The following is a 22,575-nucleotide window of genomic DNA, read 5'->3' as shown; positions in this document are numbered from 1 at the left end:
TCATGTCACCGCATCTTCGACGCTGATTGCATGAGGTATCTCCCGGCTACAGCATTGGTGACTGTGATTGGTGGAGAAAGCAGGGCCCCGGGTGTCCAAGGACCCGGGTGAAGAGTAAACGGAATCGGCAGGGAGGGCGGAGGAAAGGAGGGGGACGCGGATCTCCCCGGGAGGAGGTGAGGAGGGGGACGCGGATCTCCCCGGGAGGAGGTGAGGAGGAGGGGGACGCGGATCTCCCCGGGAGGAGGTGAGGAGGGGGACGCGGATCTCCCCGGGAGGAGGTGAGGAGGAGGGGGACGCGGATCTCCCCGGGAGGAGGTGAGGAGGGGGACGCGGATCTCCCCGGGAGGAGGTGAGGAGGAGGGGGACGCGGATCTCCCCGGGAGGAGGTGAGGAGGGGGACGCGGATCTCCCCGGGAGGAGGTGAGGAGGGGGACGCGGATCTCCCCGGGAGGAGGTGAGGAGGAGGGGGACGCGGATCTCCCCGGGAGGAGGTGAGGAGGAGGGGGACGCGGATCTCCCCGGGAGGAGGTGAGGAGGGGGACGCGGATCTCCCCGGGAGGAGGTGAGGAGGAGGGGGACGCGGATCTCCCCGGGAGGAGGTGAGGAGGGGGACGCGGATCTCCCCGGGAGGAGGTGAGGAGGAGGGGGACGCGGATCTCCCCGGGAGGAGGTGAGGAGGGGGACGCGGATCTCCCCGGGAGGAGGTGAGGAGGAGGGGGACGCGGATCTCCCCGGGAGGAGGTGAGGAGGAGGGTTCCTGGATCTCCCCGGGAGGAGGTGAGGAGGAGGGGTCCTGGATCTCCCCGGGAGGAGGTGAGGAGGAGGGGACGCGGATCTCCCCGGGAGGAGGTGAGGAGGAGGGGTCCTGGATCTCCCCGGGAGGAGGTGAGGAGGAGGGGGACGCGGATCTCCCCGGGAGGAGGTGAGGAGGAGGGGACGCGGATCTCCCCGGGAGGAGGTGAGGAGGAGGGGACGCGGATCTCCCCGGGAGGAGGTGAGGAGGAGGGGTCCTGGATCTCCCCGGGAGGAGGTGAGGAGGAGGGGGACGCGGATCTCCCCGGGAGGAGGTGAGGAGGAGGGGACGCGGATCTCCCCGGGAGGAGGTGAGGAGGAGGGGACGCGGATCTCCCCGGGAGGAGGTGAGGAGGGGACGCGGATCTCCCCGGGAGGAGGTGAGGAGGAGGGGGACGCGGATCTCCCCGGGAGGAGGTGAGGAGGAGGGGACGCGGATCTCCCCGGGAGGAGGTGAGGAGGAGGGGGACGCGGATCTCCCCGGGAGGAGGTGAGGAGGAGGGGGACGCGGATCTCCCCGGGAGGAGGTGAGGAGGAGGGGGACGCGGATCTCCCCGGGAGGAGGTGAGGGGTCCTGGATCTCCCCGGGAGGAGGTGAGGAGGAGGGGGACGCGGATCTCCCCGGGAGGAGGTGAGGAGGAGGGGGACGCGGATCTCCCCGGGAGGTGAGGAGGAGGGGTCCTGGATCTCCCCGGGACGAGGTGAGGAGGGGACGCGGATCTCCCCGGGAGGAGGGGGACGCGGATCTCCCCAGGAGGAGGTGAGGAGGAGGGGGACGCGGATCTCCCCGGGAGGTGAGGAGGAGGGGGACGCGGATCTCCCCGGGAGGAGGTGAGGAGGAGGGGGACGCGGATCTCCCCGGGAGGAGGTGAGGAGGAGGGGGACGCGGATCTCCCCGGGAGGAGGTGAGGAGGAGGGGTCCTGGATCTCCCCGGGAGGAGGTGAGGAGGAGGGGGACGCGGATCTCCCCGGGATGAGGTGAGGAGGAGGGGGACGCGGATCTCCCCGGGAGGAGGTGAGGAGGAGGGGGACGCGGATCTCCCCGGGAGGAGGTGAGGAGGAGGGGGACGCGGATCTCCCCGGGAGGAGGTGAGGAGGAGGGGTCCTGGATCTCCCCGGGAGGAGGTGAGGAGGAGGGGGACGCGGATCTCCCCGGGAGGAGGTGAGGAGGAGGGGGACGCGGATCTCCCCGGGAGGAGGTGAGGAGGAGGGGGACGCGGATCTCCCCGGGAGGAGGTGAGGAAGAGGGGGACGCGGATCTCCCCGGGAGGAGGTGAGGAGGGGGACGCGGATCTCCCCGGGAGGAGGTGAGGAGGGGGACGCGGATCTCCCCGGGAGGAGGTGAGGAGGAGAGGGACGCGGATCTCCCCGGGAGGAGGTGAGGAGGAGGGGGACGCGGATCTCCCCGGGAGGAGGTGAGGAGGAGGGGGACGCGGATCTCCCCGGGAGGAGGGGGACGCGGATCTCCCCAGGAGGAGGTGAGGAGGAGGGGGACGCGGATCTCCCCGGGAGGAGGTGAGGAGGGGGACGCGGATCTCCCCGGGAGGAGGTGAGGAGGGGGACGCGGATCTCCCCGGGAGGAGGTGAGGAGGAGGGGGACGCGGATCTCCCCGGGAGGAGGTGAGGAGGGGGACGCGGATCTCCCCGGGAGGAGGTGAGGAGGAGGGGGACGCGGATCTCCCCGGGAGGAGGTGAGGAGGGGGACGCGGATCTCCCCGGGAGGAGGTGAGGAGGAGGGGGACGCGGATCTCCCCGGGAGGAGGTGAGGAGGGGGACGCGGATCTCCCCGGGAGGAGGTGAGGAGGAGGGGGTCGCGGATCTCCCCGGGAGGAGGTGAGGAGGGGGACGCGGATCTCCCCGGGAGGAGGTGAGGAGGAGGGGGACGCGGATCTCCCCGGGAGGAGGTGAGGAGGGGGACGCGGATCTCCCCGGGAGGAGGTGAGGAGGAGGGGGACGCGGATCTCCCCGGGAGGAGGTGAGGAGGGGTCCTGGATCTCCCCGGGAGGAGGTGAGGAGGAGGGGGACGCGGATCTCCCCGGGTGGAGGTGAGGAGGAGGGGACGCGGATCTCCCCGGGAGGAGGTGAGGAGGAGGGGGACGCGGATCTCCCCGGGAGGAGGTGAGGAGGGGTCCTGGATCTCCCCGGGAGGAGGTGAGGAGGAGGGGAACGCGGATCTCCCCGGGAGGTGAGGAGGAGGGGTCCTGGATCTCCCCGGGAGGAGGTGAGGAGGAGGGGTCCTGGATCTCCACGGGAGGAGGTGAGGAGGGGGACGCGGATCTCCCCGGGAGGAGGTGAGGAGGAGGGGTCCTGGATCTCCACGGGAGGAGGTGAGGAGGGGGACGCGGATCTCCCCGGGAGGAGGTGAGGAGGAGGGGGACACGGGGCCCTGTTTGGGAAGGGCCTGGGGGGAGAAGGGGGAGATTAGATACAAAGTTCCGGGAGGGCGACTCGGAAAATGGCGCTCTGAGCTGCGGTCCATGGAGGAGTGGTGGGGAGCCGTTGAGTTAGAATGATGGTGGGGGCGGCAAAGCAGGTTGCTGTTCTCCATCGACGAGAGGTGGGAAAAGATGGAGCTGCAAAGTTAGGGCCTCCCACCACTCACTACGCATAGAAACATAGAAAATAGGTGCAGGAGTAGGTCTTTCGGCCCTTCGAGCCTGCACCACCATTCAGTATGAATTTAAAAATATAATGTGAATGTACATGTAATCTTTCCATTAACAATCCCAAACCACATTGATCATAATGGGCACCCTCCTTGTGGCCACTATGAAGTTCCGTCATTGACTCCAGAATCACCTTTATAATCACTGTCATTTATTTATTTAAAGATACAGCGCGGAACATTCCCTTCCGGTCCAATGAGCTGTTCCACCTAGCAAACCATCTATTTAACGAAAGCCTAATCACAGTATAATTTACAATGAGCAGTTAACGTACTAACCGGCGCGTCTTTAGACTGTGTGTGGGGAGACTGGAGCATCCGGAGGAAACCTAAACAGTTCAAGGGGAGAACGAACTAACTTCTTAGAGACGGGGCTGGAATTCAACTCCAAACTCCGGAATCCCCGAGATGTAATTGCGTCGTTAACGTGCAAAAGAGGAATAATGAGGGTTCATAGACCATTTAGAAATCTGATAACCAGTTAGAAGTTGTTCCTAAAACGTTTAGTGTGGGTCTTGAGGCTACTGTACCGCCTCCATGATAACATTAACAAGAAAAGGGTGTAGCCATTCATTATGAACATACCTGCCTCTGCCACTTCTTTGGGCAGCTTGTTCCATATACTTACCATCCTCTGTGTGGAAAATAACTGCCCTTCAAGCCCCTTTAAATGTATTCCTTTTCACTGTAATCATATGCCCTCTGGTTCTAGACTCTCCTACCATTGGTGGGGGGGGGGGGGGGGGGGAAGATTCCTCCTATCTTTGTCCCTCATAATTTTGTAAACATCTATAAAGGCAACTTTTTAGCCTCTTTCATTCCATCTTATCTGTCTCTCCATATAACCAAACCCTCCTGTCTTCTCTGTCCATACCTATGTCAGGCTGCTGTTTATTGACCAGAGCTCAGCATTCAACACAATCATGCCCTCAGATCTAATCAAAATGCATCAAAACCTGGGCCTGAGAGATCGGCTGGTTGAGTGGTATCACAACAATAACCTTGTACTCAACATCAGTAAGGTCAAAGAATTGACTTTTAGAAGAGGAAGTCAAGGGGGGAGTTGGCACACCAATCCTCACTGAGGGATCAGCAATGAAAAGGGTGAGCAGTTTCCAATTCTTTGGTTTCATCATCTCTAAGGATCTTTCTTGGGCCTAACATATTGATGCAATTACAAAGAAGACATGACAGCAGTTATATTTCAGTAGGAGTTTGAGGAGAGTGGGTACGTCACTAAGCATTGAGGACATCTTCAGAAGGTGTTGTCTCAAAAAGGTGGCATCCTTCAAGAAGAACCTCCATCACCCAGGACATGCCCTTTTCTCATTGCTACCAACAAGAAGGAGGTGCAGTAGCCTGAAGACATACATACACTCAACATTTTAGGAACCTATATATACAAAATTGTAATTTACAGTTTTTACTGTTATGTATTGCATTGTACTGCTTGCCACATAACAACAAATTTCACAACATACGCCAGTATGTTAAACCTGATTCTGATCTTGGGAACATCCCTGTTTATTTTCCCTGCACTCTCTCTAACCTAATCACATTTTTGCAATGGTATGATGAATGGAACTACACAGAGTATTCCAGGTGTATTCTTACCAGTATCTTATATAACTGTAACATGACAATATCTATTCAATGAATGGATGTGTGCCATATGCTTCCTTCACCACCTTGGCTACCAGTGTTCTCTCTTCCACAGTGCTACTCAGGACTCTGTAATTCACTGTCTATGGCCTGGTATGGTTTATCTTCCTAAAATGCATCTCTTTGTCATTATTTGAACTAAGTTCCTGTTGTTACCATAGACTATCTTCTTCACTGTTCACCATTCTCACCAATTTTAGTTAAGTCTGCAAATTTGCATGCCAGTGTGGTGGTTGGCATAATGTTTTACAACCCGAGTTCAATTCCTGTCGATGCTTGTAATGAGTTTGCACATTCTCCCCATGACCACATGGGTTTCCTCTGGGTGCCCCAGTTTCCACCCACAGTCCAAAGATGTACCAGTTGAAAAGTTAATTGGTCATTGTAAATTGTGCCCTGATTAGGCTAGTATTAAAATCAGGGGAATTGCTCAGTGGCATGGGTTGAAGGGCCAGAAGGGTCTATTCCGTGATGTATGCTAATAAAATAAAATAATAAAATTAGGAAGACATTCTCATCCAAATACCATCCAAATGTAATGCAACAGGCCACAACACAAGTTACAAGACTTCAGTCCAAATATCATCCCTCACTACTAGCTTCCACTAAGTCAAGTTGGTTGGCTCACCTTGGAGTCTATGTGATCTAACCTTACAAACTAGCCAACCTTGCAGGACATTGCTGAAGCCCATATAACCAATATCAATAGCCTTGCTCTTGTTAATTCCCTTAGTTACTTCTTCAAACAAAAAGATTAAATTCATGAGGCATACCTTCCCATGCACCAATCCTCACTGAGGGATCAGCAATGGAAAGGGTGAGCAGTTGCTGTGTTGGTTGTTCTATGTGGTGGAGTGGTCTAGGACTAGGGCACGGATTGTGCAAAATATGGACTGTCCTGATGGTGTCCAGGTCACTTGTGTTTCATTTCACTGCAATAATATGTTCCCATTTGGGGTAAAAACATAAAATCAATCTAACCATCAGCAAAATCCTAAAGGAACGCAGCAGTTCCTCTACCATTTAGTGTGTGCGTAGCTGTGGATTTCCAGCATCTGCAAATTCTCTTGTGTTTATCCATCTAACCATAGTTATGATGGAAGCTGATGTTGTCATGGATCCCAAGGGGAAGAATATAAGTCTGCTCAAAAAAGCAGCAGATCTGTAGGTTGGAAGTAGTAAAAATAAACGGGGGAAGTGGTTTGAGGCAACTTTGGGAGCAGTTGTGTGGGGGTGGGGTGTTGGAAGATATGCAGTAAACCAAACAGATACTAAGAATTAGAATGAGAAAAATTGCAGACGTTGAAAGTGAATAGCTCCATAAAACCTGAGCAGCACTGGCACAGGGGATGAATATGATGGAAGTCAGTGAACAAGTCTGTATATACTAAGTGTCACATACCACTCAATTCAAAGGAGACAGTTTTCCCCAGCATGTATTGGGATTGTAGAAGTTGGCTGATACCAAGCAATTTGCTTAACATCTGAAGAGTTCAGATGTTAAAGAATGTCATTACCAGATATCAAAGGATTGGCTTGATTTTTTTTTCATGTTGACGTAAAGGAACTTCTTTCTATGACCTGATCATAGAACTTTGAACAACGGTGTACAGGAAGGTCCTGAATGCTTATGCTGGTCTTTTTTTATGGAGCTGTTTACCTTAGACCACTGCATTTTCTTCCTCATTCTGCTTTTTTTTAAACTCCAAATTTTTATCTATATAGCATAAATTTTTGATGCTGTATTGAATTTGCTTATAGTACATTCTAGGTCATAACTTTAAAAGAAAATTATATTTTTTGTTAATCATTGCAAACCTCTTTAGTTACTATTTATACTTTTGTTAATTGTACCAGACTTTCTGAACTTCTAGAATGACTGCAGTTTCTCTTACCCTGAAGTCCCTCTTTGATAGATAGTAGTAATTAACTTTCTAAGGGTGATGTGCAGACTGACACACAATAATGCAGCTAAGGAAATAATCCAGGATTGCTTTATAAAAAGGTGTAATGACTTCTTGCTTTGTCAGTCCATTCTTCTAATAATAGAGCCGAGCAATGATGCATCCTTTTAAAATATCGTTTTCAACATAGTCATTTCCTTCTGCAGAAACCCACCCCACCCAAACACATCCCAGTTTCTCTGTGCCTTTAAAATTGCAACATTGACTTTGTATCTGGAATTCAAACTTCTGAAAATATAAGCCAGAGATGTTGTTAAAATGTATTTACTGTATATTTTAAGACTTTAAACCTCTTTTGTTCCTACAGGAATGGTGTTTTTTACATTGACTAAGTGAAGTGCTACAATGCTTGAGCAAGACAAAAAGATTAAAGTTGCAGTAAAACCATCAGACACAAAGCTCCAAAGAACTGCAGACAAGTATGTTATTTTGTTACTGACATTACCAATACAGTACTATGCAATAGTATTATTAGGTGTGTGTATATATAAATATATATATATATATATCTAGGATACCTAAGACTTTTGCACAGTACTGTATTAGTTTTATGTATTTCACAGTATTTCTGCCTAAAAAAAGAAATTTCATGGCATATTTGAGTCATGATAAACCTGATTCTAATATGGGTATCTATTGTGGACTGAATGGGAAGGGGGCAGGGAAAGGGGAAGAGAGAGGGGAATCATGGTTGGGAAAAGAGGAAGGGGGAGAGGAGGGAGTGGGAAGCACCAGAGAGACATTCTGTAATTATCAATAAACCAATTGTTTGGAATAAAATGCCTTTCCTGTTGTCTCAGGGCTGGGTGTGTCTGCACCTATGGCACCCCTGTCCCTGGCACACCTTCTCTGCCTCCTGTCCCACGCCCCTCTTGCGGCACTCCATCGTTGTGATTCTCAACATCCTTTGTTCCCGCCAGATATACAACCTAGCTCTCTGCTCCGCGTTGACAAATACAGTTGTGCAAAAGTCTTAGGCACCCTGGCTGCAGTGTGTGTGAATATTTAGTAAGACCATGAAGCGTGGGAGGAGTATTAGCCCATTCAGCCAATTGAGTATGCTCCACCATGGCAGATTTATCATCCCTCTCAACTGTGTTCTCCTGCAGTCTTTGGCAGTCTTACTGATCAAAAACCCATCAACTTCCACTTTAAATATACCCAATGACTTGCTTCCACAACTGTCTATGGCAATGAATTCCACAAATTCACTGCTAGAGAAATTCCACCTCATCTCTGTTCTAAATTGATATTCCTCAATTCTGAGGCAGTGCCCTCGGGCTGTAAACTCCTCCACTATACGAAATATCCACTCTATCTAGGTCTTTCAGTCTATCTAAAATATTTGTTTTTAATTAATACACTTGAAACGGGTTTATCTGCTGCAAATGCAAAAAAGTGAGTCAATGGAAGATGTTGGAATGTAAAGTCTACACAACAATCTACCTACGTCTGGAAACGGAAAATTCAGGTAGCTCTAAGCAAGTCAAGAGACATTTGCTATTGGGATTAATATCTCAGATCAATGCCCTTTCATCAGATCCATGGGCTTTTTGACCTTCATTAGGTTGGAGCTTACTAAATCAACCCATACGAGCAATATTATTGCAATAATCGCTGTTCATTCATTTAGAAAGAAGTCGCAATTTCCTCTCTGGGAAAAGCAATAGTTTCTTAAAGGGATTTTGTCTTCCCTAGTTTAATTTCAAGTTTATTGTCATTCAACCACACATGAATGCAGCCAAACAAAACAGTATTCCTCCAGAACCAAGGTGCAAAGCACAGTACAGTGGGCCCTCTTTATCCGTGAGGGATTGGTTCCGGGACCCCTCGCAGATACCAAAATTCACAGATGCTTAAGTCCCTTATTCAACTCTGTCTCAGTGCAGTGGACATTAGGACCCAGCGGTAGAGATCTGAATCCACGGTGTTTCTGTTCACGAAAATAATCACACTAACGATAGAAAGTAAAGTGGAAATAATAAAGCGATCAAAAACAGGTGAAACGCCATCGGTCATTAGAAAAACGTTAGGCTATGTTGGTCAACGATCGGAACAATTTTAAAGGATAAATTGAGAAAGGCTGTGCCCCGATGAAAGCCACAATTATTACTAAGCAAGGCAGTGGTTTAATTATTGGGTTTGGGGGTTTTGGGTTTTTGATCCTCCACATCAACCCCGCATGGTGGAGAGCGCACTCTATAGCACTCTGTCACTAGATCGAACTCGGGAACTTCCCGAGCCCGGAGCTGAAACATGCGTTCTTAAGTGTTTTATATGCATAGAAAGGTAAAATATATACTATATACGAATGCAAACGTTTGACTAACTGACGCTAAATAATACCGGATGTACCTGTTCCGACTTAGGAAGAGAACTTACAATTTTTTTCGATCCCGATCCACGATAACCCACAAACATCCTCCTGTATACTTTAAATCATCTCTAGATTACTTATAATACCTAATACAATACAAATTCTATGTAAAATAGTTGTTATACTGCATTGTTTAGGGAATAATGACAAGAAAATAAAGTCTGTACATGCTCGAACAACAAGTGCTGGAAGAGCACTTCCGGGTTTTCGCAATTCGTGGATAAGGGGGGCCAACTGTACCAACAGTCACACACAGCAGAAGGCAGATATAGCACACATAAGATATCAGTAAAGTACAGTCACACAAAAAACTATAGTCTAGGACCGTGAGTCTGTGAACGTTGCAGAAATCTACAGTGGAACACAATACAGCATGTCTTCTGCTGAGCGAACACCAGGGGCAGTACTGACTCCAATACAGAGGCCACACCACACCACCTCTGGTGAAGTGCACGGACTCTGATGCCTCTCTCCTGGGTGGCTGTACACAGGTGGTACCACGTCTTGAGGCCTCATCCTCGCGACGACTGAGGCCATGCAGCTTCCCCACTGTCTGCCAATAAATCAGTAAATTGGTCTTGCAGTGTTCCACATTAACAATGTTCAATAGGGTTTTTTGATCACAAGGAAAGTGACTAAGCTGATCACTGGCTGTTAGATTGCACACCTGCTTCATGCACCGACTCCTCCAATGCCTCTTTGATGCAGGCAGCAGCATGATCTGCACCAATTCCAGCTCCTTCAGTTTCTTCACCAATGAGCAACTCTTTGATGAGGTAAACCTGCAGTACATTAATTTCTTAATGTACGGCAGGGTTTAGCAATCTTAAAACATACTTTTAAGAAGGACAGTAATACCTTTGTTTGACCACGTAGATGCTGCTGCAATCAAACATGCCTCCATCTTAGTAGGTTATTTGGTCACAAGATATTTAAGCTACTTAACTGAAAAGACTATTAGTATCCTGCTTTATATTATTGGTTAGTTTGCCCTCATATTTAATCTTTTCCTTTACTTATAGCTTTTTTAGTTGCCTTTTGTTGGATTTTAAAAGCCTCCCAATCATCCAACTTCCCACTCACTTTTGCTACCTTATATGCCCTTTCCTTGGCTTTTATGCAGTCCTTAACTTCCCTTGTCAGCCACTGTTGCCTAGCCCTACTGTTTGAGAACAAATTCTTCTGTGGGATGTATCTATTTTGCTCCCTATGAACTATTCTCAGAAACTTCATCCACCTCTGTTCTGCCATCATCCCCACCAGTATTCCTCTCCAATCCACCTGGGCGAGCTCCTCTCTCATGCTTCTATAATTCACTTTATTCCGTTGCAACACTGATACATCTGACTTATGTTTCTCCCTCTCAAACTGCAGTATGAATTCAATCATATTATGATCACTGCCTCTTAAGAGTCCTTTTATGTTGAGCTGACTAATAAGATCTGGGTTATTACACAACACCCAATCTATGATAGCCTTTCCCCAGTAGGCTCGAGCACAAACTGCTCCAAAGAAACATCTCGTAGGCATTCAACAAATTCCCTTTCTTGCCAGCTGACATCAACCTGATTTTCCCAATCTCCTGGCATATTGAAGTCCCCCATACAATTGTGACATTACCCTTATTATATGTCTTTTCCAGCCCCTTTTGCGATCTCAGCCCCCATCTTAGTTACTGTTTGGAGGCCTATATATGATTCCCATAATGGTTTTTTCACTTCTGCAGTTTCTTAACTCCACCCACACAGATCTGACATTCACTGACCTCTTTCTAAAGATGTAATTTCATTTCTCACCAATAGAACCACACCACTGCCTATCTTCCTGGGTGTCCTTTCAATACAAAGTATATCCTTTGATATTAAACTCCCAACTGTGACCTTCTGTGCCTCTACGACTCAGAGATGCCCAAACGTCATACTGCTCTATCTCTAATTGCGCCACGAGTTTGTGCACCTTATTCTGAATGCTACATGTGTTTATATACATGTAGTCCCTTTGGCTCACAATATTGTGCTGAACTAATTAAATTAGTAATCAAATAGCTTTCTGCTGTTGTCAGAGATATTACTCTCAGCCATGGGTATGGCATCCTAGCTGTCTATGTGATATGCAATCCAGTACAGAAGCCAGGGCAGTATGATATGGAAAGCAAGCTGTTGCCTATGGAGCAGGCTCTCCCTCTCCATGTCGCTGATGAATCCAGAGGAGCTGTAGAGACCTTATGGAATCCAGCTGCACATTTTTCCTCAGGGGTTTACTCCCAACGCCTTCCCCATGAGTAAGTATAGCTGCAAGGCAGCGGAAGTTTGATATCAGAGTTTTCCTTCTCCTAGATGCGCTGTCAAACATGGCTGATGACTCCAATCTGCCCAAAACTACTGGTCTTCAGGTGCTAGTAATCCACCTTTGCCCCTTCTCCTGTCAGTAGAAATGGTTCCATGTGGCTTAGTAGCTAAGCCACACATGAAGGCCAGGAGCTGGAGCCGGTTGTGAAAAGCTATTTGAGATGCATGGCATTGGGAGCATTTAATAGCTCATAGTATTTTATTCTCATTACTACCTCCCAGCTTATAATAACCTTTAGGAGATTTTTCCAATAGATATGAATTAGCTGTACTTGCCCACTATATTGGCGAGTAGAAAGTGTAGGATTTATGCATTCTGGAGCAAGTACAATTTAAAAAATATGGTCATTGATATTCAACTGCTAATTAACCTCTGAAGAAAAAACCATGTTGAGTTTTCTCTGTATGTCTTCTTTCAGAAGACAATTTATATTGAGACTTAAAATAATAAAAGGTTTTCTTTGCCCCTTTTATCTCCCTTAATCCCACCCATGCTTCCCAATCTTTAGTCCTTATTTAAACCTAATCCAAGTGACTGAAAACACTTCCTATTGTAGGCTCAATGAGGACTCTTCACTATGATTGGTTAAGTATCCTATCAACAGTATATGGCATCTTCCCATCTTCAGTTACTCGGTGAAGTACATTAAATTGGTGTAAAATACAAGCCGGTGCAATTTCCTGGCTGCTGCCAGCAGTAGAAATGGTGAACGCTGTTGGTTGGCAGCTGTAAGTGGAAGAAATGTTTATACGGATGTATAATTTTGATGGAACTGAAGTAATCACTGAAAGAATAAGATTCAAATATATATATATCTTCCTGCATTACAGTTTTTCCAAAAGGACATTTTTGGCTGTAAGTAGCTTTGGCCAGTTTGAGGTCCAAAAATGTGCTGTGTAATACCAGTATAGTTCTACATTTCATTTGTAATAGAGCAGAAAAGCAAATAGAAATACAAGGATAGGTTGAGTGAGCTGGGGCTTTTCTCTTTGGAGCGAAGAAGGATGAGAGGTAAATTGATAGAGGAGTACAAGATGATAAGGGCCATAGATAGAGTGGATACCCAGAGACTTTTTTCCAGTGTGGAAATGGCTAATACATGTGCATAATTTTAATGTTCTTGGAGAAAAGTATAGCAGGATGGTGAGGGGTGTCACAGGTACTTTTTTTACACAGTGTGCTGGGGATATGGAGCACCCTGCCAGGGGTGGTGATGGAGGTAGATACATTGTGCACAAACAAGAATTTCTTATATAACCACATGGTTGATGGTAAAATGGAGGACTATGTAGGATTGAAGGGTTAGATTGATCTTACAGTAGATTAGAAAGTCAGCACAACATTGTGGGCAGAAGGACCTGTATCTGTGCTGTAATGTTCTATGTTCCATGTTAATACATATGAAAGCTTTAAAGCCAGTCATAGGAAGAAATGATTTACTATTGCTTCACTAATTCAGTCATTGTATGTTAAAATATTTCTGTTTTAGAGAATACACAGATCTCAAACGACTGCTTAATCTCTTGAATGTTCCAGCAAGCAAGCAGCAGGTATGTTCACTGGTCATTAAGAAGCAACTTCAGAAAGGGAAAAGTATTAATCTATGTGATTTATGTTATTTCCAATGGAAACTAAGCTCAAATGTAATAACAATGTAATAAATCTCAAATGATAATGATATTATCTCAAATGGAAACTTATTTCATCTATGGCATTTATATTATCTCAAATGGAATCTAATTTACTAAGAGTAAAAGTGGTCATTAGTAATAAAGAACCATTTATTTTCTGCTTAAAATACATTATTGGCAATTGCTGCATTTCAGTTTATTTCCTGTCTGTTTGAACCTAGAAATTGTGCTTAACAAATTTCAGCAGGGAATATCTCAGTGGATTTCTTTATTACTTTAATACAGATCATTTATTTTACTTAAATCAGCAACACTTTTACAGAAATGAATTAAATCTGTGTATGGATACCAATCTTTAGCTCAAGCATAATCATTGATAATATAGTATGTAAATAATTGATCAGGTGGTAAAGAAGGTCAATGGTATGCTTGCTCGTACTAGTCAAGACATTGAGCTGAAGAGCTTGGAAGTTATGTTGCCAGCTTTATAAAACTAGTAAGGCTGGATCTTCTGGAGTATTCCATTTAATTGTGGCTGCTCCATTACAGGAACAATGTGGACACTTTGGAAAGGGTGAGGAAGAGGTTAACCAGAATGCTGCCTGGATTAGAGGGCATGTCTATAAGGAAAGGTGGATAAACTTGTGTTGGTTTCTCTGAAGTGAAACGGGGGCTAAGGGGAGACCTGATAGAGGCTTATAAGATTATGAGAGGCTTAGGTCCTTTTTCCAGTGATGAATGCCTAGTACTAGAGGGCATGCATTTCATGTGAGAGGGGGTTAGTTCAAAGGAGATATGCAGGGCAAGTGTTTTTTTCCTCAGAGAATGGTGGATGCCTGGAATGTGCTGACAACAGTGGTGGAGGCAGATAACATGGAGGCACTTGAATGAGCAGGACACGGAGGGATTAGTTTAGTTAGGCATTTAATTACTAGTTTAATTAGTTCAACACAACTGAGTCAAAGTACCTGTTCCTGTGCTGTACTGTTCTATTCTAAGGTAGTTCATAGAACGGATTTGACCTCCAAATGACAGTGTTGAAAATTGAGAGGAAACTGTTTGTAGATTTCTAGTGACTTCTATGAACATTTTGCTAATGTCAGTCTCAGAATGCATCAATTCCAGAAGAATTCTGAACTCCAATCTCACTGAGTAGGCACTTTTGTTCATAGAGTCATAGAGAATTACTGCACAGAAACAGGCCTTTCAGCCCATCTAGTCTGTGATGAACTGTTATTCTGCTTAGTCTAATTGACTATAGTCCTTCGTACCCCTCCCATCCATGTTGAAGACAAATGTTTAATCTTATTGAAACATTTTACTGTTAAACATTAAAAAGGAGAACTTTCATGAAATTAAATACATAAAATATTTTAAAATATGAAAATATTTAACATTCCATTAAACCTTGAAATACTTAGCTGAGAAAATAACAGTCAAAATAATAGTTTGTTTCTAGATTTCAGCGGCAGCAATTATGCCTCAGTGCATCATTAAAACTCAGATCTCATGCAACAAAACATAACTTTATATTTGTTTTACATCATTTAAGTTCACAATGCTTACTTCAAAAATATCACTCTGTAAAATGAACACGAGCTTCTGCAGATGTTGGAAATCAGAGTCACACACACAAAATGTTGAATGAACTTAGCAGGTTGGGTAGCATTTATGGAGAGGAATAAACAGTCAACATTTCAGAGAACCTTCATCAGGACTGGAAAGGAAGGGTGAAGAAGCTAGGTTAAAAAGTGGAGGGAGGAGAAGAATACAAACTGGAAGGTGATAGGTGAAGCTGGAGGTGGGGGGGAGGATGAAGTAAGAAGCTGGGAGATGATTGATGGAAAATGTAAAAGGTTGCAGAAGAAGGAATCTGATAGGAGAGGAGAGTGGACCATAGGACAAAGGGAAGGATGGACACCAGGGAGAGGTGGTAGGCAGGTGAGGTGAAGACAAGGAGTGGGGGGGGGGGGCAGAGTGGGGAAATGAAGAAGAGGGAAGAGGGAAAGGGGAGGGGTAATTTTACAGGAAGTTGGACAAATCAATGTTCATTCCATCAGGTTTGAAGCTATCCAGTGGAATGTGAGGTGTTGCTCCTCGAATGTGAGAGTAGCCTTGTTGTGGCAGTAGAGTTAGCTATAGACTGACAATTCCCCACTGTAGCCCTTCCCTTTTCTCCTCACCTGCCTATCACCTCCCCCTGGTGCCCCTCCTCCTTCCCTTTCCCTAATATTACACTTCTTCTACTTCATCCTCCTCTTCCTGCACCCACTTCGCTTCACCTACCACCTTCTAATTTGTACCCCTTCCCCTCCCCCCACTTCTTTCCCCCTTCCTTTCCAGTCCTGATGAAGGGATTTGGCCTGAAACATCGACTATTTATTCCTCTCCATAGAGGCTGCCTGACTTGCTGAGCTCCTCCAGCATTTTGTGTGTGTTGCTCTAGGTTTCTAGCATCTGTGGAATGTATTGTGTAGGTGATAGTTGAGACCAGGTGAGGGGGGTGGGATAGGGTAGGATAAAGTGAGAAGCTGGGAGGTGATAGGCAGAAGAGCTGAAGAAGAAGGAATCTGATAGGAGAGGAGAGTGGATTATGACCAGTCTTGACATTTTATCTTTGTTCCATATTTTGTATGTACATTGATATTATTTATAAAATTATATCCCTGCAAAACATTGTATAATTATGTAAGACAAAGCTCAGCTCATAGCACCCTAGTACCCAAGTGAGCTTCACTCCGTACTCTAGAATGCACAATTCGAGGCTGTTACCAAGGTGAAATCTGAGAAAGTGCCCTTCTGCTGTGGTTGGCTGAGTGGTATGGGAAGAGGAGTGGGGAGTCGGGAGTAGTCAGGGCATGCCTTTGTTTAGCTGAGATGCTGAGACATGACCTGTCTAATCTTTGAATGATTCCATTAAGCTGTTCCAAAGATGATTGGTTAGAGACTCCCTGTACTTTTGCTAATGTTCATCTTTCCACTGACATCACGCAAGAAAATTATCTAGTCATTATTAGTCATTTAATGGGAACTAACAGTATAATTTGGCTCCTGGATTATAACAGTGAACACAGTTCAAATTATACTTCATTGTTGTTCTCAGTATGTGAAAATATTGTGTAAATGTAATTCTTTTTTTAAACAGAATAAACTGTTTTTAAGTTGTCAATATACACTCAGTGGTCGCTTTATTAGGTACAAGTTACTGCTATAACCACTCTACTTCATGTTCAACATGTTGTGTATTCAGGGATGTTCTTCTGCACACCACTGTTGTTACACATGGTCATTTGAGTTACTTTCACCTTCCTGTCAGCTTGAATGAGTTTTGCTATTCTCTGCTGACCTCTCTTACTAACAAGGTGTTTTCATCTACAGAACTGCTGCTTAATGGATGTTTGTTTTACGCACTATTCTCTATAAACTCAGAGACTGTTATGTGTGAAAATCCTAGGAGACCAGCAGTTTCTGGGATACTCAAACCACCCTACATGGCTCCAACAATCACAGTCGAGATCGCTTGAATCACATTTCTTCCCCATTCAGATGTTTGGTCTGGAAAACACATGAACCTCTTGACCATGTCTGCATGCTTTTATGCACTGAGTTGCTGCCACATAGTTGGCTGATTAGATATTTGCATTAATGAGCAGGTGTTCAGGAGTACCTAATAAAGTGTATATCCTATGTGTTTTTTTAAAGTTTAAAAATTATATGATTATAGTTTAAAGTATCTGGTAACTGGTATAAAATGAACTTGCATGATTAATTGTGCTAACTGGTATAAAATGAACTTGCATGATTAATTGTGCTTTGCTTATGATTGTTGTTTTAGTTGCCAGCTCTAAGTTTTGACAAAGGCCGTGGAATTACAACAAAGTCACAGCAACATTCCATCCAGGGAAAGCAAAATGGTGGAAGCCGATGTGGGGAGCAGCAGCAACAGTCAACTGAGGCTGTGGAACTTGAAGCTTTTAGGTGAATTATGTTGCTATCTTAACCTAAGTGGTATGTTCTGTCATGAAACTAATATCTGAACAGACAGGAAGCTCTACCTTTATGATTGATCATAGAATGTATAAAATCAGTTCCATTTACAACAGAATCTTTATGGTTTAAAGATTAAAGATTAGCTTTATTTGCCACATGTCCATCAAAACATTGAGATGCACAGTGTAATTTGTAGTTTACATCAATGACCAAAGCAGTACAAAGGTGGGCTGGGGGCAGCCCACAAGTGTTGCCATGCTTCCAGTGCCACCATGGCATGCCACATGTGCTTGCATCACAGAAGTGTGGAATTAGACCATTGTTTCTATTTTGAATGTTGATAATAGCAATATAAAATGCATTCCATTAGAACACTTCAGCCTTCTTGTTCTTTATGTGTTTTAAATGTTTAACAATTGGTGTTATCTTCCTCAAAAATTATATGGTTTCCATCAAGGAATTTATCTGAAATAAATATTTTATATTTTCAACAGATCTTTTTGAAAAGCAATACACCTAACCATCTATTTGAAAAATAAATCACCAATCACTAGGTGACCATATTAAGTCGATGACCTCTCATATTCCTCCAGACACAGCAGAATCTTATTCAATATTGAAATTCAGTATAATTATTTAAAAAAGCTTTTAGAATCAAGACTGAGCATTTTCATTTCAGTAGCCAAGGCTGGGAGGAGATTTTGGAGAAGAAGGGGAGGATTTTGAGGGAACATTATGATTAAAGTCCTTAATTAAGAAGGATTCAATAAATTTGATCCAGGAAAATTTTTCTGTAATATATGGGGAATTTAAATAAAATGTGTAAATTAAGAATTTTGAAAGGAAACAGAATATATGGGAACTTGAAAGTGCAGGAACAGATTATCAGTAAGTGTAGTGAAAGAGACCTGGATTCATCTCAAGAAGGAAATGATCAGAATGCCTTTAGCATAAAACTGTTAATATCTAGTTCTTTAATATAACTTTAAACCATATTTATGATGAGCTTCAAGATGAATCTATGCTTAATGCTCATAATAATTTTATATTTCTTTCATGGTAATTCGGGTATAATCAATTACTTCTGGTATTTCTGACCACCACTCATACTTTTTTTGGTATTATGAATTGGATTTCTTAGTTCTGTATTCATACACACCATTTGTTGTATTTGATTGAAAAAATGTTCTATTTCCTCTTCCTTCTATGAAATATCTGTCATCTCACAATTAATCATTAAAAACATGATGCTTAGTTGACAGGAGAAAAACCTAACATAATTTAAGATGTTTAGACTGTGCAACCAATTCAGCTGCACAGTTGTTCTTGTATATTTTTGTCTATGATCCTGAGTTTCAACTTGACCACAATTTAGTAATCTGTCTTTCATATTCATCTACTTTTTGTTTACTTTTCTGTTTGTTGTTCTTGCTTCTCCCTGTTTCCTGTTATTAATTGTCCTTCCACATAACTTTTCCACAAGACACTGGGCTGAAACTTACTGTGCTTACTGGGGATAAATGCTGGGGATTTCATGTGCAGCTGCTGCATTTCCCTGCGTGATCTGGTTTATATTGTTGGTTGTATCATTACTGTTTCACTGTTTCTGACTGTCTTCCTTTCCTATCTCTCAATTTATAACAGATGCTTACTGCTGCCCCCTCCACAATCTACTCCTCAATTTGTACCTACTTTTTAATGCACTTCCTGTATCTGCCCTAAATCCTAAAGCCTTTTGTTATTGTCTGTTAATATTGCTTCATAAGGATGGTTGAGAGAGCTAAAGCTTTTCTCTTTAGAGTGAAGGAAGATAAGAGATGACTTGAAAGGGGTGTCCAAGGTGATAATAAGCTTAAGAAGAGTGGACAGCCAGAGACTTTTCCCAAGGGCAGAAATGGCTGAAACGTAGGGGGAGGGCATTATTTTATAATGGTTGGAGGAAAGTATAGGATTGATGTCAGAGGTAAGTGATTGACACAGAAAGTTGTGGGTATGTAGAATGCACTGCTAGGGGTGGAGGTGGTGCATACACATTAGATAACCATTTAACCATATAACAATTACGGAAACAGGCCATCTTGACCCTTCTAGTCCATGCTGAACGCTTACTCTCACCTAATCCCACTGACCCGCACTCAGCCCATAACCCTCCATTCCTTTCCTGTCCATATACCTATCCAATTTTACTTTAAATGACAATACCGAGCCTGCTTCTACTACTTCTACTGGAAGCTCGTTCCACACAGCTACCACTCTCTGAGTGAAGAAATTCCCCCTCATATTACCCTTAAACTTTTGCCCCCAACTCTCAACTCATGTCCTCTTGTTTGAATCTCGCATACTCTCAATGGAAAAAGCCTATCTACGTCAACTCTATCTATCCCCCTCATAATTTTAAATACCTCTATCAAGTCCCCCCTCAACCTTATACGCTCCAAAGAATAAAGACCTAACTTGTTCAACCTTTCCCTGTAAGTTAGGTGCTGAAACCCAGGTAATATTCTAGTAAATCTTCTCTGTACTCTCTCTATTTTGTTGACATCTTTCCTATTATTTGGTGACCAGAACTGTACACAATACTGCAAATTCGGCCTTACCAATGCCTTGTATAATTTTAACATTACATCCCAACTCCTATACTCAATGCTCTGATTTATAAAGGCCAACATACCAAAAGTTTTCTTCACCACCCTAATTATAAAGGCCAACATACCAAAAGTTTTCTTCACCACCCTATCCAAATGAGATTCCACCTTCAGGGAACTATGCACCATTATTCCTAGATACATTTAAGAGACTCACATATAGGCACATGGATAACAGTAAAATGGAGGGCTGTGTATGAGAGAATGATTAGATTGATTTTAGAGTAGGTTAAAGGGTCAGCACAATATTGTAGGCCAAAGGGCCTGTACTGTGCTATAGCGTTTTATGTTCTAGGGGTAAATAATTTAATCCTATGTTTAATATAGTTATAGGTTTTAGATTAATTATTTTATGTCACTGGAGGTATTTTGAGACTGAGTTATATTTTGTATTGTACTTTTAAAATGAAGAAAATCACAAAGGTAATTTTAACAGACACAGGCTGCAGCATTGAAGATGCGCGTTAAAGCTAAATGGGTCTGTATGTAGAACAACACAGCTCAGAATTTCTTTTAGACTACTGAAGTGATCAAAACCTTATTTGGGTATCATATACTTAATTTAAAATGTTTATGTATTTTAAAGAAAGACGGTGAAAGGTTTGTTGCAGTATAACAAAGTGGCAGGAAACACTTTTAATTTCCTTTAGGGATCAGTATCTTCTTGGGAAGATGTGAAGTAAATGTCACCTGGTAAAGTGGAGAGAGACTGTGTCAGCATGAACCCTCACTGGTCCACATGATGAATTCTGCTGGGTTGCTTGGCTGCTGGCTGGTTCGATAAAGTGCCAAATTTGGGAAGACAAAGATGGAGTAAAATGAAAATAGTGAATTTAGAACATAACTTTATAGTTGGTGCAGGAAAGGTTGAAGTTCGATGTGCCATTTGGTTAATTCTATTTGGCGCCATGTTATTTTCTAAGTAGAAAATATTTATTCAAATATCAGAATCAGATTTAGTATCACTTGCATAAGTCAAGAAATCTGTTGTTTTGCAGTAGCAATACATTGCAATGCATAATATTTTTTAAAACTATAAATCGCAGTAAGAAATATAAAGAATGCAAAATAGTAAGTGGTGCAAAAAGGGAGCAAAATATAGTGACATAGTGTTCATGGGTTCATTGTCTGTTCAAAAATCTGACAGTGAGGGGAAGAAGCTGTTCCTGAAACATTAAGTGTGTGTCTTCAGACTTCTGTACCTCCTCCTTGATGTTAGCAATGAGAAAAAGGCATATCCTGGGTGGGGGCAGTCCTAGATGACTGATGTTGCCTTCTTGAGGTATCACCATTTGAAGGTGTACTCGATGTTGAAGAGGCCAGTGCCCGTGATGGAGCTGGCTGAGTTTACAACAACTTTCTTAGAGTGAGCAAGCAAAGGTGAATTTGAGAATGGACAGTATGCCAGTGATGGTGCTTCCAGGATGTTATTTATACTCTTGAAGTTTGTTGGTACAAAGTATGTTTTACGGCTGCATATTTACCACAATGAAACAGAAAATAGAATGTTACAACTACTCTTCTGAAGCAGTTGATATCATTGACAAAGAGATAATTTCCATGTTACTTTTCCTTGATAACATGCTTTAAAAGTTGTGATACCAAATTTTTAAAAATTGCAAATTTATAAGCTATATAAGTTATTAATATTAATCAATATCAGACCATAAGGCCATAAGACATAGGAGCAGAATTAGGCCACCTGGCCCATCGAGTCTGCTCTGCCATTCAATCACGGCTGATCTTTTTTTTCCTCCTCCTCAACCCCAGTTCCTGACCTTCTTCCCGTAACCTTTGATGCCATGTCCAATCAGGAATCTATCAATCTCTGACTTAAATACACCCAATGAACTGGCCTCCATAGCTGCAATAATATTAGTTATATATGATTAATATTAATTCTATTTTATTAACTTATTTATGGTAATATTTTGTTTTATATGCTCTGTGTGATATGTGTATTGTGGATGCACTGTGGTCCAGAGGAATGGTGTTTTGTCTGGTTGTGTGTATGTACAGTCAGACTTTAATATGAGATTATATTGGAAATTTATAAGTTGCATATCACAACATGTCAATACAAAATTTTCTTTTTTTCCCTTATTTCTTCATAGTGTCAGCTATAAGAATGAAAGAAATTTCAGTTGTCACCCCCACCACAAGCTGTTTCTGGAAATTTTCACTGCACTGGTGAAGCAGAGACTTACATACAGGTATGAATGGATCCTGTGGCATATTGAACTCTGTGATGCTATTTTCAGCAAACCTTCAACAACACATATGTTATAAAATGCATAGAAACATTGAAAACCTACAGCACAATATAGGCCCTTTGGCCCACATGCTGTGCCAAACATGTACTTACTTTAGAAATTACCTAGGGTTACCCATAACCCTCTATTTTTCTAAGCTCCATGTACCTATCCAGGAGTCTCTTAAAAGACCATATTGTATCTACCTCCATTCCACACACTCACCACTCTCTGTGTAAAAAAAA

At 43.8% G+C, this 22,575-nt stretch overlaps 1 protein-coding gene across 11 annotated transcripts in view; it reads left to right on the top strand.

The window, feature by feature from the left end:
- The first annotated feature begins 14 nt into the window (after positions 1 to 14).
- nek10 (NIMA-related kinase 10) overlaps positions 15 to 22,575 on the top strand; it is a 111,171-nt gene continuing 88,610 nt past the window's right edge. For 3 of the 11 annotated variants that reach the window (XM_059945005.1, XM_059945006.1, XM_059944999.1), the window contains exons 1-5: positions 150 to 210; positions 7,394 to 7,505; positions 13,302 to 13,362; positions 17,279 to 17,421; positions 22,193 to 22,291. In XM_059945005.1, the coding sequence (XP_059800988.1) occupies positions 7,432 to 7,505; positions 13,302 to 13,362; positions 17,279 to 17,421; positions 22,193 to 22,291 (377 nt within the window). In that variant the 5' untranslated portion in view covers positions 150 to 210; positions 7,394 to 7,431. Of the gene's footprint in view, positions 36 to 96; positions 211 to 2,672; positions 2,734 to 3,093; positions 3,157 to 7,393; positions 7,506 to 13,301; positions 13,363 to 17,278; positions 17,422 to 22,192; positions 22,292 to 22,575 lie in introns of those variants that run through there. The other 8 variants (XM_059945003.1, XM_059945000.1, XR_009506943.1 and 5 more) reach the window with 8 other exon arrangements.

The sequence above is a fragment of the Hypanus sabinus genome, chromosome 20 (assembly GCF_030144855.1).
Source record: "Hypanus sabinus isolate sHypSab1 chromosome 20, sHypSab1.hap1, whole genome shotgun sequence".
NCBI classification, from domain to species: Eukaryota; Metazoa; Chordata; class Chondrichthyes; order Myliobatiformes; family Dasyatidae; genus Hypanus; species Hypanus sabinus.
Note: the sequence above shows the minus strand (reverse complement) of the source record. Positions and strands in the feature narration are given on the sequence as shown.